At 49.2% G+C, this 13,928-nt stretch overlaps 1 protein-coding gene across 2 annotated transcripts in view; it reads left to right on the forward strand.

The window, feature by feature from the left end:
* BANP (BTG3 associated nuclear protein) overlaps positions 1–13,928 on the forward strand; it is a 303,621-nt gene that overhangs the window by 135,646 nt on the left and 154,047 nt on the right. For both annotated transcript variants that reach the window (XM_060253627.1, XM_060253628.1), the window contains exon 8: positions 3,300–3,467. In XM_060253627.1, the coding sequence (XP_060109610.1) occupies positions 3,300–3,467 (168 nt within the window). The remainder of the gene's footprint in view (positions 1–3,299; positions 3,468–13,928) is intronic.

The following is a 13,928-nucleotide window of genomic DNA, read 5'->3' on the forward strand; positions in this document are numbered from 1 at the left end:
ACCTTCCTCCCCCACAACAGACACCCTGTGAGGTAGATGAAGATATTGGATTTATATCCCGCCCTCCACTCCGAAGAGTCTCAGAGCGGCTCACAATCTCCTTTCCCTTCCTCCCCCACAACAGACACCCTGTGAGGTAGATGAAGATATTGGATTTATATCCCGCCCTCCACTCCGAAGAGTCTCAGAGCGGCTCACAATCTCCTTTCCCTTCCTCCCCCACAACAGACACCCTGTGAGGTGGGTGGGGCTGGAGAGGGCTTTCCCAGAAGCTGCCCTTTCAAGGACAACCTCTGCCAGAGCTCTGGCTGACCCAAGGCCATTCCAGCAGCTGCAAGTGGAGGAGTGGGGAATCAAACCCATTTCTCCCAGACAGGAGTCCACACACTTAACCACTACACCAAACTGGCTCTTTCAGCCACCCTTTCAAGGACAATCTCTGCCAGAGCTATGGCTGACCCAAGGCCATTCCAGCAGCTGCAAGTGGAAGAGTGGAGAATCAAACCCATTTCTCCCAGACAGGAGTCCACACACTTAACCACTACACCAAACAGAGCAGAATCGACCCAGGTTGCTCCCCCACCGGTTTCCATCGCCAGACTAGGTTAACAAGGCTCTGTAAGAAAGATGAAAGTTCATTATATATATCTAAAACCGATCCCTGGCTGTCCCACTAGAAATCCATTCCTGGTGCGAATCCTGGCAATTGGGTGCTGTGACTCCCACAAACCGTGAGTTTGAGTCTGCTGACCCATTTGTGGTGCGTTGGACGAGTCCAACTGAGCACATGCCCTTCTGCAATTACTAGTAAGAAGCCGGGCCGCATCTTGTGGGTACCGCGACATGACTTTTTCATTAAAATAGCTCAATGGGTTTTTACTGGGAACTCCTGAAATGCTGACTACGTCTGCTACATTAGTTTTCCATTTATTTTTTGACCATGTCCTCCTGGAAGCGCAAACTGCGGGTTCCTACCACATTTGAACAGACTTGCATATGCGCCGTGGCTGCCCGGCTTTTAAACCCACCCTGCATTTAAGCCGTTGTCAGGCTTCGTGGCGCTTGCCACAAAAACCCCAGTGAGGCAAACGTAGCCCATTCTGACTGTGGAATCCTTCTGCTCCCCAGTTGCCAACAACTCCTGGCCCTGGAATGAGGATGCAAAGGGGGAAAGAGCAAAAAAGAAACACCGTCTCCTAGTCATAGGGCACTACCAGTTTCCTCTTGCAGGAATATTCATGTGTTGTGGTGGCAGCTATAAGCAGACGCAGCTTCAAGAGGGGATTGGATAAACATATGGAACAGAGGTTCATCAGTGGCCATTAGCCACCAGGTATAGATAGAACCAGGGGTGGAATTCTAGCAGGAGCTCCTTTGCATATTAGGCCACACACCCCTGATGTAGCCAATCCTCCCAAGAGCTTACAAAAAAAAGCCTTGTCAGCTCCTGGAGGATTGGCTACATCAGGGATATGTGGCCTAATATGCAAAGGAGCTCCTGCTAGAATTCCATCTCTGGATAGAACCCTGGGTCTGGGTCACTGATGCTCTGTATTCTTTGTGTGTTTGTTTTTGTGTGTGTCTGCACCTGGAAGTCACGGTGACCTCTGGTGACTGACCCCTACTGGAGGCCTGGAGGATATTCAGGGAGGCGGCTGAATAAGCCTGCCCCCACCTCCCAAGGAGGTCTTCCATCCAGGTACTTACCACAGTCGGCCCTGCTTAGCTTCCAAGATCTGATGAGATTGGGTTTGCCTGGGCTATTCAGGTAATGCCCTGCATTCTTGTTGCTTGGGAGGCCACCGTGGGAGGGCTTCTGGAGTTCTAGCCCTGCTGGTAGACCTCCTGATGGCACCTGGTTTCTTTGGCCACTGTGTGACACAGAGTGTTGGAATGGATGGGCCATTAGCCTGATCCAACATGGGTTCTCTTATGTTCTTCTGCCTGGGGCAGTGATGCTCTGTATTCTTGGTGCTTGGGGGGAAGGCACAGTGGGAGGGCTTCTGGAGTTCTGGCCCTGCTGGTAGACCTCCTGATGGCACCTGGTTTCTTTGGCCACTGTGTGACACAGAGTGTTGGAATGGATGGGCCATTAGCCTGATCCAATATGGGTTCTCTTATGTTCTTCGGCCTGGGGCAGTGATGCTCTGTCTTCTCAGTGCTTGGGGGCCACAGTGGGAGGGCTTCTGGAGTTCTGGCCCTGCTGGTGGACCTCCTGATGCCCCCTGGGTTTTGGCCACGGTGTGACGCAGAGTGTTGGTCTGGATGGGCCATTGGCCTGATCCAATAGGGCTTCTCTTATGTTCTTATGTGACACAGAGTGTTGGACTGGATGGGCCATTGGCCTGATCCAACAGGGCTTCTCTTATGTTCTTCTGTGACACAGAGTGTTGGACTGGATGGGCCATTGGCCTGATCCAACATGGCTTCTCTTATGTTCTTCTGTGACGCAGAGTGTTGGACTGGATGGGCCATTGGCCTGATCCAACAGGGCTTCGCTTATGTGCTTACATTGTGTGGGCAAGTCTTAGGTAGCAAATAGTTCGAGGTTCCATGGGGTGGGGGAACTCTTTTGCATGCTCAGAGGAGACAGCCAGAGCTGCACATGGCGCTGCTGCTCAGATGGAAGCAACAGTTTCAGTTTTAAGCAGCCTGTTGTGCGTGTGTGTGTGTGAGTGAGTGAGCTGCTCCAGACCCCCCGTGGTGTCACGATTTGTCCGATGTTACAAAACGCTTCTGAATGGCAGGAGTATTTTGAGGACGTGTTCCTGAAAGGTGATGAGAGCGATCAAATTTCCCTGCAAAGTTGCGCTGTTTCCTTCCCTGGAGCTTTGAAAGAAAGAGACTGTCTGCAAGTGGTTTTGACATGCCTGGTGCAACTTGAAGGAATCCCGGTCTGGAAGGAAGCTGGATGTCAAAGTCGATGGGTACGGCTGTGTAGAGTAGTGATTCTTACTCCTGTAAAATCTGGGGGAGGGAGGGGGGGGCTAGGAGGGAAACTCACTGCAGCTGCCCCCAGCTGTGGTTCCCAGGATTCCATGTGGGAATATCCAACAGCTAAACAACCAATGTAAGCTAGTTGTCTATTTGAATTCCCTTCCAGGCCTGTGGCTTTGCTTATGGATCCGTTCTCTGTGTTGATAGGTGCTGAAAGGTGGCAGAAGTTTGACTAGACAGCCATCTTGTGTTCTAAAGCTCCGGTGCAGTGATGCGAACTCCGCAGATGGATTGTCCCTTTTGCAGAGACCATTGGTGTTAAATTGCGTGCTATCCTCTTCTGTATTTCCTTTGCTTTGTAGGTCACCTTTTTTATAAGTTCGGAATCACGGAATCAGACTGGTACCGGATCAAGCAGAGCATAGACTCCAAGTGCCGAACTGCTTGGCGGAGGAAACAGCGAGGCCAGAGTCTTGCAGTGAAAAGTTTTTCAAGGCGCACACCTTCCTCGTCGTCGTATAGTGGCTCAGGTAAAAGGTCACCTTCTCCTGCTCGAAATAATCAAAACATTTTGGTTGCAACAACCTTGTGAGGTGGGTTAGGCTGAGTGTGTGTGACAGGCCAAAGGTTACCCACCAAGTTTCCACAGCAGAGTGTCAAGCATCGGTATTTCGAATAAGCAAGCACTTGTTTAATACAAAGACTCATTTTATTTGATAATCTGGTGCTTTCCCAAGGTCCGATGTCTTGGAAGTGATACAAAGTTTCACACGGTACAGATTCTTAAAGGCTACTTCAAAAGCAATAGGAGAGATCGCTTCAAACCATAACATACAGATGTGAATTGCAACAGATGTTCAAAGGGTACTACATACTACTATTATGTGGTTACAACTTCTCCCTGTTCCCAGGCATTCCTGTCTTTCTGATAAGATGTGTGAATGGGAACAGTTTGGGGGAGGCGCCTTTCTTCTACCATCAAAGTTACTTGCATATTCTAAATCTTCTACCCAGGGATGAGAAAGAAAGGAGAGAAAGGAAGAAAGGGGGGGGGGCGGTAACCAAGCTTTGAAAGGCAACTACGAGAGAGAAGAATTTTAAGGCGAAGAGGAAGTGGCTTCCAATACCTCTATTGATTTAATACACGGAAATATCATGCTTGACATAAGAGGGGGGATTTGAACCTGGATTTCCCAGATACTAGCCAGACACTTCCAACCATTGGCTGTCCTGGTAAAGTGGCTCTGTTCACCTCCACGTCTTTTATTCAGGGCCGCTGTCTTCTGGCTCTTGCCTCCGCAAGCCGCTCTACTTCATAGGGTCTCCAGGTTTTCTGGTTCTTGAAAAACAAATTCCAAAGTTCTTTGAAAACTTGTCAAAAGCAGGACAATAGAAAAATAAGCAAGTGCATGCATATGTGTTTAATAAACGCGCTTTGTCAAATTTATGAGCCTTTGAACAGCCGATCCTAATATGCAACAAGACTTCCTCATCTTTTGTAGGGTGCTTTGTGGTTTCTGATATATGTGAGCCAACCCAGGTCATGGTTGTTAGCACATTTTGATCCAAACTGTGTATCTTTTCCTTTGTCAAGGAGTTCTTTTTTGTGGGACTGAGAACCGAATGGGTGGCGATACCCCAAGTGAGGGACCCATTAGCAGTTACTGTCTTGCTTCACTAGTCTGTCTCAGGATAATTCACTGAGTAGTTCTGGAGTCTGCTTTGCGCTGTTCCCAGAATGCACTTGAATGGGAAGCAGGTCAGTTTTTTGTTTTCCTTCCTCTGGAGAAGTAGAGTCTGGCTCACAGAAGCTGCTAGCACTGTAGATAGGGGAGGGACGGTGGCTCAGTGGTACAGCATCTGCTTGGTAAGCAGAAGGCCCCAGGTTCAATCCCTGGCATCTGCAACTAAAAATGGTCCAAACAAATAGGCATGAAAAATCTCAGCTTGAGACCCTGGAGAGCCGCTGCCAGTCTGAGTAGCCAATACTGACTTTGATGGACTGAGGGTCTGATTCAGTATAAGGCAGCTTCATATGTTCTGTTATTAGGGGAGGGACGGTGGCTCAATGGTAGAGCATCTGCTTGGTAAGCAGAAGGTCCCAGGTTCAATCCCCGGCATCTGCAACTAAAAAGGGTCCAGGGAAATAGGCGTGAAAATCCTCAGCTTGAGACCCTGGAGAGCCGCTGCCAGTCTGAGTAGACAATACTGACTTTGATGGACCGAGGGTTTGATTCAGTAGAAGGCAGCTTCATGTGTTCATATGATCTGCTAGTCTTTAAGGTGCCACACGACTCTGGGTTGCAATCATTTAATTAGATTTTTCTGTGGCTTTAACTCATAGCAGGAATGGAGTAAAAGATAAAGAAATCAGCCCTGCAGTGTATCTGTTCCATTTAGAAGGAGATGCTTAATTTCATTCAGACACAGTTGCTTTTCCCCCACCCTGAAGAGCTATATGCATTCTCGCAAATCCTAGCGATCAGCTCCACGTCGGTTCAAGTGTGCATTTTTTTTTAAAGGCAAAATATTGACCCCAGGAATGTCCTCTGGGGATCCTTCTGGCTCATGCTTATTTTAAAAGCGGGGTTGTGGCATGTTTGTATGTCGCATATTAAAAGCAAGCAGGGGTTTGGGAGAGAGCCCGAAGGAGAGGAAATTAGTTTATTTGCCCACATGAAGGTCTGGGCTGCATGTTAACACTAACCACTGTATTGCAGGCGAGGCATGGCGAAATCTGCTGTTAGTGGAAAATATTATACGTTCAGCCTGATAGGTTTTTTTTACCCAAACAGCAGCTAATCAGCATAGTGATAACCGTCAGCTAGATCGATGGGTGTTCTAAAGATAGACAATGAAGCATTATAGGGTGTGAGATTTGCTAGCCTGAGAGCCGAGAGAACAGAGGGCCCAAGAGCATGTTGGGGAATGTGAGGCGTGTTGATACTGGTCTCAGGGAGGCCTCGGCCTGTTTCCTTTGGCTGTAGGAGGCAGCCCAAACTTTTGGGAGCCAGACTCGTTTTTTTCACCCTTTAGGGTTTCGTATTTTAACAACTAAGTTTTCTAATTACTGCTACCACAAAACCTAACTCCTAACGGTTCCTCGTACATTTATTAAAGCTGTAACAAGCTATATTTATTTCTGTATTGTCGAACAGAAAAAAAAATATAGGAGTAACCTTGGTTATCACCGTTGCAACAAAAAACTAACCTCTAACTCATTATTCCGTTATGGTTTTTAAAAAATCAAGTATTAAAGGTGGAGTAGAAAACAGCTGGTTAAGAACCACTGAGCAATGTAAAGTTAAATTCCCATATAAACAAGAAATGGCAGTGACTTCATGCACATTTATTTTTCTGACATACAGCAAAGCATTCTGATGTGAAAAGATAAGTAAGCGTTGGGTGAGATCCAACCAGCTTATTCGTTGGCTCTTGGCCAGTTCCCATCCTTATAGCAATCCCTGTCCCACTTGAGTTTTGTCCATGAAAGTCCGAGACTTCCTCCTGACCTCCCTGTACTTCCTCTGAGAATTGCTGAGACATCCTACAGTAAAATCAGGGCAGAAAATACTCCACACCGCAGGGGAATCTCTAGGCTCCGTGGCAACCGGGTGCCTGGGATTTGTTTAAGCAGCACAGCCAAACATTTGGCTGCAAGCAATGTTCCCTCTAAGCGGCGGAGTTTTGTGTGCAAAAATTCTACGTTGTGAGCTATTGGCATTAAAGTTGTGAGCTGCTGCATAAATTATTGTGCTCTGCGGTCATCCTTCCTGAGCTAAGACAAAAAAATGTGTGAGGTGGAGGCTAAAAATCTGTGAGCTAGCTCATGCTAGCTCAGCTTAGAGGGAGCACTGGCTGCAAGCCCCTAGTAAGATAGGGGCTTGCCTGTTTGATAAGAATGCTCCCAAAGAGAGATCTGCAAGAAGATCAAATGAGTCAGTCCTAAGGGAAATCAACCCTGACTGTTCCCTGGAAGGTCAGATGCTGAAGCTGAAGCTCAAATATTTTGGCCACCCAATGAGAAGGGAGCACTCCCTGAAGACTCTTGAGGGCCCCTTGGACTGGAAGAAGATCAAATCAGTCAGTCCGAAGGGAAATCAATCCAGACTGTTCCCTGGAAGGTCAGATGCTGAAGCTGAAGCTCAAATCCTTTGGCCACCCAATGAGAAGGGAGCATTCCCTGGAGAAGACCCTGATGCTGGGAAAGGCAGAAGGCAAAAGAAGAAGGGGACGGCAAAAGATGAGATGGCTGGACAGCGAATTTGAGCAGACTTCGGAGGATGGTGGAAGACAGGAGGGCCTGGTGTGACTTGGTCCATGAGGTCACAAAGAGTCGGACTCAACTGTGCGACTGAACAACAACACAACTAGAGTTCCTTGGACTGCAAGAAGATCCAATCAGTCAGTCCTATGGGGAATCAACCCAGACTGTTCCCTGGAAGGTCAGATGCTGAAGCTGAAGCTCAAATCCTTTGGCCACCCAATGAGAAGGGAGCACTCACTGGAGAAGACCCTGATGCTGGGAAAAGCAGAAGGCAAAAGAAGAAGGGGACGGCAAAAGATGAGATGGCTGGACAGTGTTACTGATGTAACAAACACGAATTTGAGCAGACTTCAGAGGATGGTGGAAGACAGGAGGGCCTGGCAGGACTTTGTCCATGGGGTCGCAAAGAGTCGGACTCGGCTGTGTGACCGAACAACAAGAAAATGATGTTATTGCTGTTCAGCTACCAGGCAGCTTAGAGTGGGAGGAAAGGGGTCAGGATAGAAAGAACTGCTCAGCCTGTCCAGGGAGGCTTTGGACTTGTGTCCTGTTCCACAGGTTGAAACTCAGGTATTTTCCAGACTACAGTCGTCTTTCAGGTTTTTGTGAGGGTCATGGCAGTCCCAGTGCTTGCGATATCAATGCAGTCAGTTCACACTTGCGTGGTTTTCTCCCCACCCCCTATTATTCTCTCTGTTTACATTAACGTTGTGGATTGATCTTTTCCTTTTTGGGGGGGGGGGGTGCGCACATGTGCTGAAGCATCGTGGCCCTTCAGCAATCCCCCTTAAAATACATTCTCCACCCATCTCACTGCAACAAGAGGTTGTTCCTGGTGGACTTTTCTCAGCCTCTTTTCCCACTTTAGAGCGGTCTCTCAGATTGGCTTCCTCCCAAAAGTTTTAATTCCTTTACCTGACTTGCATGAAGCACACAGCTCTAGTGGCCTAGCATATTCAACACCTGGAGGGGATCGTTTTTAAACAAGCCCCCCCTCCTCTGTACGACAAAATTGTCCAAGTCATGTCTCAAGTGGGCTTACTCCCAATCCGTGTTCCCTCTAAGCTGAGTTAGTGTGAGCCAGCTCACAATCCTTTAGCCTCCGGCACACACATTTTTGTCTCAGCTCAGGGAAAATGGCCCTAGAGCAAAATAATTTATGCAGTAGCTCACAATTTTAATACCAATAGCTCACAACTTTAACACCAGCAGCTCACAAAGTAGAATTTTTGCTCACAAGACTCCACAGCTTAGAGGGAACATTGCTCCCAAAACAGGGCTTTTTTTTGTAGCAGGAACTCCTTTGCATATTAAGCTACACCCCCCCTGATGTAGCTAGTCCTCCAAAAGCTTAGAAGAAGAAGAAGAAGAAGGAGATATTGGATTTATATCCCGCCCTCCACTCCGAAGAGTCTCAGAGCGGCTCACAATCTCCTTTACCTTCCTCCCCCACAACAGACACCCTGTGAGGTGGGTGGGGCTAAGAGAGCTCTTACAGCAGCTGCCCTTTCAAGGACAACCTCTGCCAGGGCTATGGCTGACGCAAGGCCATTCCAGCAGGTGCAAGTGGAGGAGTGGGGAATCAAACCCGGTTCTCCCAGATAAGAGTCCACACACTTAAACACTACACCAAACTGACTCTCTACAGGACTCTTCTTACAGGGCCTACTGTAAGCTTACAGGACTCTTCTTACAGGGCCTACTGTAAGCTCCACGAGAATTGGCTACATCAAGGGGGGTGTAGCTTACTATGCATAGGAGTTCCTGCTACAAAAAAAGCTGCGCTCCGAATGCACTAAGTGGGGTTTTTAACAACTTCCCCACCATTCCCCAAATGTGAGCTTTTACTTTCCAGCCAGTGCACCCGTTCCTTCTCATATGCAGGATGGTGGGTTGAGTGTGCTGCTGTGTTCCTGTGACGAGCATTGGCATTGGAAGACAGTTGCTTAAATGAGGAGTGTTTTGGAAATCTCACTCGGCCCTGAAATGAGCATAGCGGAGGAACAAAAGGGCTGGTAGCGATCCAGTCCGCAGAAGCAATTTAAATCACATGCACGATACAAGCAATAAATAAAAATAGTTAAAACCCCCGCTCTCTCTTCTCTTGATGTGGGAGGATGGTTGGATTGGGCTCCAGCCAACGAGGGGCCCCAGCCACGGTTCAACTATCTGTCGTTCCCCTCTTGCATGAAGGGGACCGAGTTTCCTCCCTCGCTGGGACTTCTCCCAAACGACCCCATCCTGCGGGGACTGGCAGGAAGGGAAGGGAACAGGACTGGCTGCTGCTCTCTGGGCAGAGGAGGTGGCACGCGTCATCTGCCTCTGCCCCCGAAGTTATTCATTGTGAGGCCCCCGTGCCTTTCAGTGTGGCCTTGCCCTGGGCACAGTTGAAGCCAAGCTGCACTGCATGGGCAGGAGAGCTGGCAAGAAGTTCTCCTGACTCGAAAGCTCCCATATTCCTGTGGGTGATGGAAATGCCATTACGTCACAGCTGATTCATGGCGACCACTGTAGGGGTTTGGTTTGCCATGGCCCGGCTGTGCTTCGGGACCATGGGCTCCCCTGATGGTCTCCCACCCAAAGGCTAAACAGGGCTGACCTTCCTTAGCTTCCGAGATTGGATGAGAGGAGGAGAGCCCGGGCCAGGGGTGGCTCTTTCGCACATATTGTGTGACTCTTGAAGCCCCCATCAGCTGGTTTGGAGAAGGCATGTGGCTCTTTAAATCACTTCTCCAAGCCAAGCCAGCCAGCAGCTTGGAAAATGCATTTAAAGTTAAAGTTGCTTTCTTTCCACCTCTCCTTCCCCATCTATTTTCCTTCCTTCCTTCCTTCCTTCCTTCCTTCCTTCCTTCCTTCCTTCCTTCCTTCCTTCCTTCCTTCCTTCCTTCCTTCCTTCCTTCCTTCCTTCCTTCCTTCCTTCCCTCCCTCCCTCCCTCCCTCCCTCCCTCCCTCCCTCCCTCCTTCCTTCCTTCCTTCCTTCCTTCCTTCCTTCCTTCCTTCCTTCCTTCCTTCCTTCCTTCCTTCCTTCCTTCCTTCCTTCCTTCCTTCCTTCCTTCCTTCCTTCTTCCTTTCTCCCTCCCTCCCTCCCAACCGACCAACTAACCAACCAACCAACCAACCAACATCTGACGTTTATTCTGTGTGACTCTTAAGTTGTGCAAGTTTGGCCTAGCAAGAAGTTCTTTAGGCTCCTAAGCTTCAATACTCTTATACCAACCTATTTATGTAAATAGGTTCACACGAGTAGCACAACAGCACAAAAAAACAACCAGACTTAAAAGCAGAACAGCAGAGAGCGTCTGCAGCCATGAATGGCAGAAAACACATCTGAGAATCGAGAGAGCTTTGCAAACCGCTTGAGCCACCAAGCCCCCCCAAAAAACAAGTCCGGTGGGCTTTGTGGAAGATCACACACACCTCCTTTATGTCCCGTCCTTCCTCCTATCCTGCTGCCCCAAGATGTTAATTAAGGTGGTCCTGTGCTTAATATACTGAGCAAGTTGACAGCTGTCACCAGATTTTTATTGGTTTTTTGAAAGTAACCGGAGTGGAGTGCTGGGCAGGAAGATCAGTTCTTTCCCACATTTCTTTTGGCACTCTGGCTTTTAAAACGTTTCATTTTATGTGCAAGGTATCAGTTGCTGCAGTCTGGGCTGCCCTTCCCAGAACCGGCTCCAGCATATATGTTTTGATTTGTTCTTCTGACATGGGTGGCAGATGAAGCCACTGGAATTGTGCAGCCAGATATCTTTTCTGGAAAATGTGGCTCCTCCCCCCTCCCTTTCAAAGTTGCACGATGTTCTCTCTCTGCTGTTTTAATTTGCAGAAGTATTCATTCAGAAGAGCCCCGTGGCGCAGAATGGTAAAGCTGCAGTACTGTAGTCGGAGCCCTCTGCTCACGACCTGAGTTCGATCCCAGCGGAAGCTGGTTCAGGTAGCCGGCTCGAGGCTGACTCAGCCTTCCATCCTTCCGAGGTCGGTCAAAGGAGTCCCCAGCTTGCTGGGGGGAAAGGGCAGATGACTGGGGAAGACAATGGCAAACCACTCCGTAAAAGTCTGCCGTGAAAATGTTGTGAAAGCAACGTCACCCCAGACTCGAAAACAACTGGTGCTTGCACAGGGGACTACCTTGACCTTTTTTTATTCATTCTGAAGTTCAGAAGTAGCTCTGTTAAACCCCTGCATTTCCTAGCCACAATTCTAACTCATAAAAATGGAGGAGACACGTAAATCATTTCTTTATCTGCCTCCCAGAAGAGCCCTTCGCTGTGTGTTTCTGAATGAGTCCATGTTCTGAGCATCCTCCTAGCACCTGAGGACAGATAATCCTGCTGCATCTGTGGCTAAGGAGTGATTGGATCACTCATAACTGTTACCAGGGGTCGTTTTGAAGAAAAATAGGTGGTGGAGCTCATTAGCATAACTTATTAGAATATGCTTTCCCCCCCAGCCAAAAGCAACCCAGTGCAAGAAAGGAGAGCCCCGGGTGAACGAGGCCTGCTTGGACTAGCTAGAGATCCAGCCAGCCCAAGCAGGCTTCACTCTCCTGGGGCTCTCCTGGGCCGTCCCCCCTCCAGTCAAAAGGCCAGCAAGCCACCTGCCACCCCAAATCACATAAGAAGTGGAGAAAGGGTGGTGTGGGTTTCTCCAGGGGTTAATGAGGGCTGCTGGGGGTGTGGCAAAGCCCCTGGTGACTGGCTGGCTGCCCGCTCTCCTAATCCAGGGATTGTTATGCAGCTGCACCTACTATTCAGTGGACAAGGTCAGTGGGGAGGAAGACGGGAAGCCATCAGAAAGGTTCAGGAGCTGTCCTCCTGTGAGCTCCTGCTGAATCTGAGGCCTGGTTGTCACTATTGGAAACCCGCTGGAAGAAGGCAAAGACAGACAGGTGAATCATTCAGAGATGCTACGAGCTGCCGCCTCAGTTGTCGGGTTTATAGGATTCACAAGAACATCTAAAGTATCTGCTGGTGTGTTCCCAAGAGAAGCCACAGCACCTACGTTTGTTTATTTATTTATTACCTCTTTATCCTGCCCATTGTCCTGGGAGCTGAGGTTCGTGCGGCATCTTTCTCCCATCTTGTCTTTGCAGCAACCTCATGAGGAAGTGAGGCTGACAGAAAAAGATCACACAATAATCTTTACGTCAGAGCGGAGATGTGAATCAATCCCTGGCCTGATATTCTGACCACTGTGCCACTCTGCCATCTTGGTGCGGGCTGGTAATTGAGCCATTACCTGGTGACCGTCGGCAAGACGGGGAAACATGCCGTTGCCGCATGCACTCTAGCAGAGAGAGAGACAGACTTGAGTGTGGGGAGGGGAGGAAGAAGTGACGTATGAACATATGAAGCTGTCTTCTACTGAATCAGACCCTCAGTCCATCAAAGTCAGTCTTGTCTACTCAGACTGGCAGCGGCTCTCCAGGGTCTCAAGCTGAGGTTTTTCACGCCTATTTGCCTGGACCCTTTTTAGTTGGAGATGGTGGGGATTGAACCTGGGACCTTCCGCTTACCAAGCAGATGCTCTACCACTGAGCCACAGCCCCATTCATGGCTCTCCAGGGTCTCAAGCTGAGGTTTTTCACACCTACTTGCCTGGACCCTTTTTAGTTGCAGATGCCGGGGATTGAACCTGGGACCTTCTGCTTACCAAGCAGATGCTCTACCACTGAGCCACTGTCCTTTCTTTAGAATAACAGGCCTTCTAAGGGTTTAGACACACACAGGCCAAGAACATCTCGAACTGAAAGAGCTCCAGCTGGCAAGCTGGGTTGCCCCCCTAGTCCCGGCCCTCTTCTGAACTATTTGCGTGGATGCAGCCAAATGGCTAGGTGATGCTCTTGTGTGGTGCCAAATGCAAGCGGACCAGCTCTGCATCAGCCGGCTGCCAGAGGTCCATCAGTGGCTATTAGCCACAACTGATTGTTGGAACTCTCTGTCTGGGGCAGTGATGCTCTGTATTCTTGGGGCTTGGGGGGGCACAGTGGAAGGACTTCTAGCCCCCCTGGTGGACCTCCTGATGGCAACAGGATTTTTTGGCCGCTGTGTGACACAGAGTGTTGGACTGGATGGGCCATTGGCCTGACCCAACATGGCTTCTCTTATGTCTGGGGTAGTGATGCTCTGTATTCTTGGTGCTTGGGGGGACACAGTGGAAGGACTTCTAGCCCCCTGGTGGACCTCCTGATGGCACCTGGGTTATTTGGCCACTGTGTAACACAGTATTGGACTGGATGGGCCAGTGGCCTGATCCAACATGGCTTCTCTTATGTTCTTATGTCTGGGGCAATGATGCTCTGTATTCTAGGTGCTTGGGGGGACACAGTGGAAGGACTTCTAGTCCCCCTGGTGGTCCTCCTGATGGCACCTGGGTTTTTTGGCCACTGTGTGACACAGTATTGGACTGGATGGGCCTTTGGCCTGATCCAACATGGCTTCTCTTATGTTCTTCTGTGACACAGAGTGTTGGACTGGAGGGGCCACTGGCCTGTTCCAACATGGCTTCTCTTATGTTCTTCTGTGACACAGAGTGTTGGACTGGAGGGGCCACTGGCCTGTTCCAACATGGCTTCTCTTATGTTCTTATGTGACACAGAGTGTTGGACTGGATGGGCCTTTGGCCTGATCCAACATGGCTTCTCTTATGTGACACAGAGTGTTGGATTGGATGGGCCACTGGCCTGATCCAACAGGGCTTCTGTTATGTTCTTATGTGACCCAGA

Source organism: Heteronotia binoei, chromosome 14, assembly GCF_032191835.1.
Source record: "Heteronotia binoei isolate CCM8104 ecotype False Entrance Well chromosome 14, APGP_CSIRO_Hbin_v1, whole genome shotgun sequence".
In the NCBI taxonomy this organism is placed as follows: Eukaryota; Metazoa; Chordata; class Lepidosauria; order Squamata; family Gekkonidae; genus Heteronotia; species Heteronotia binoei.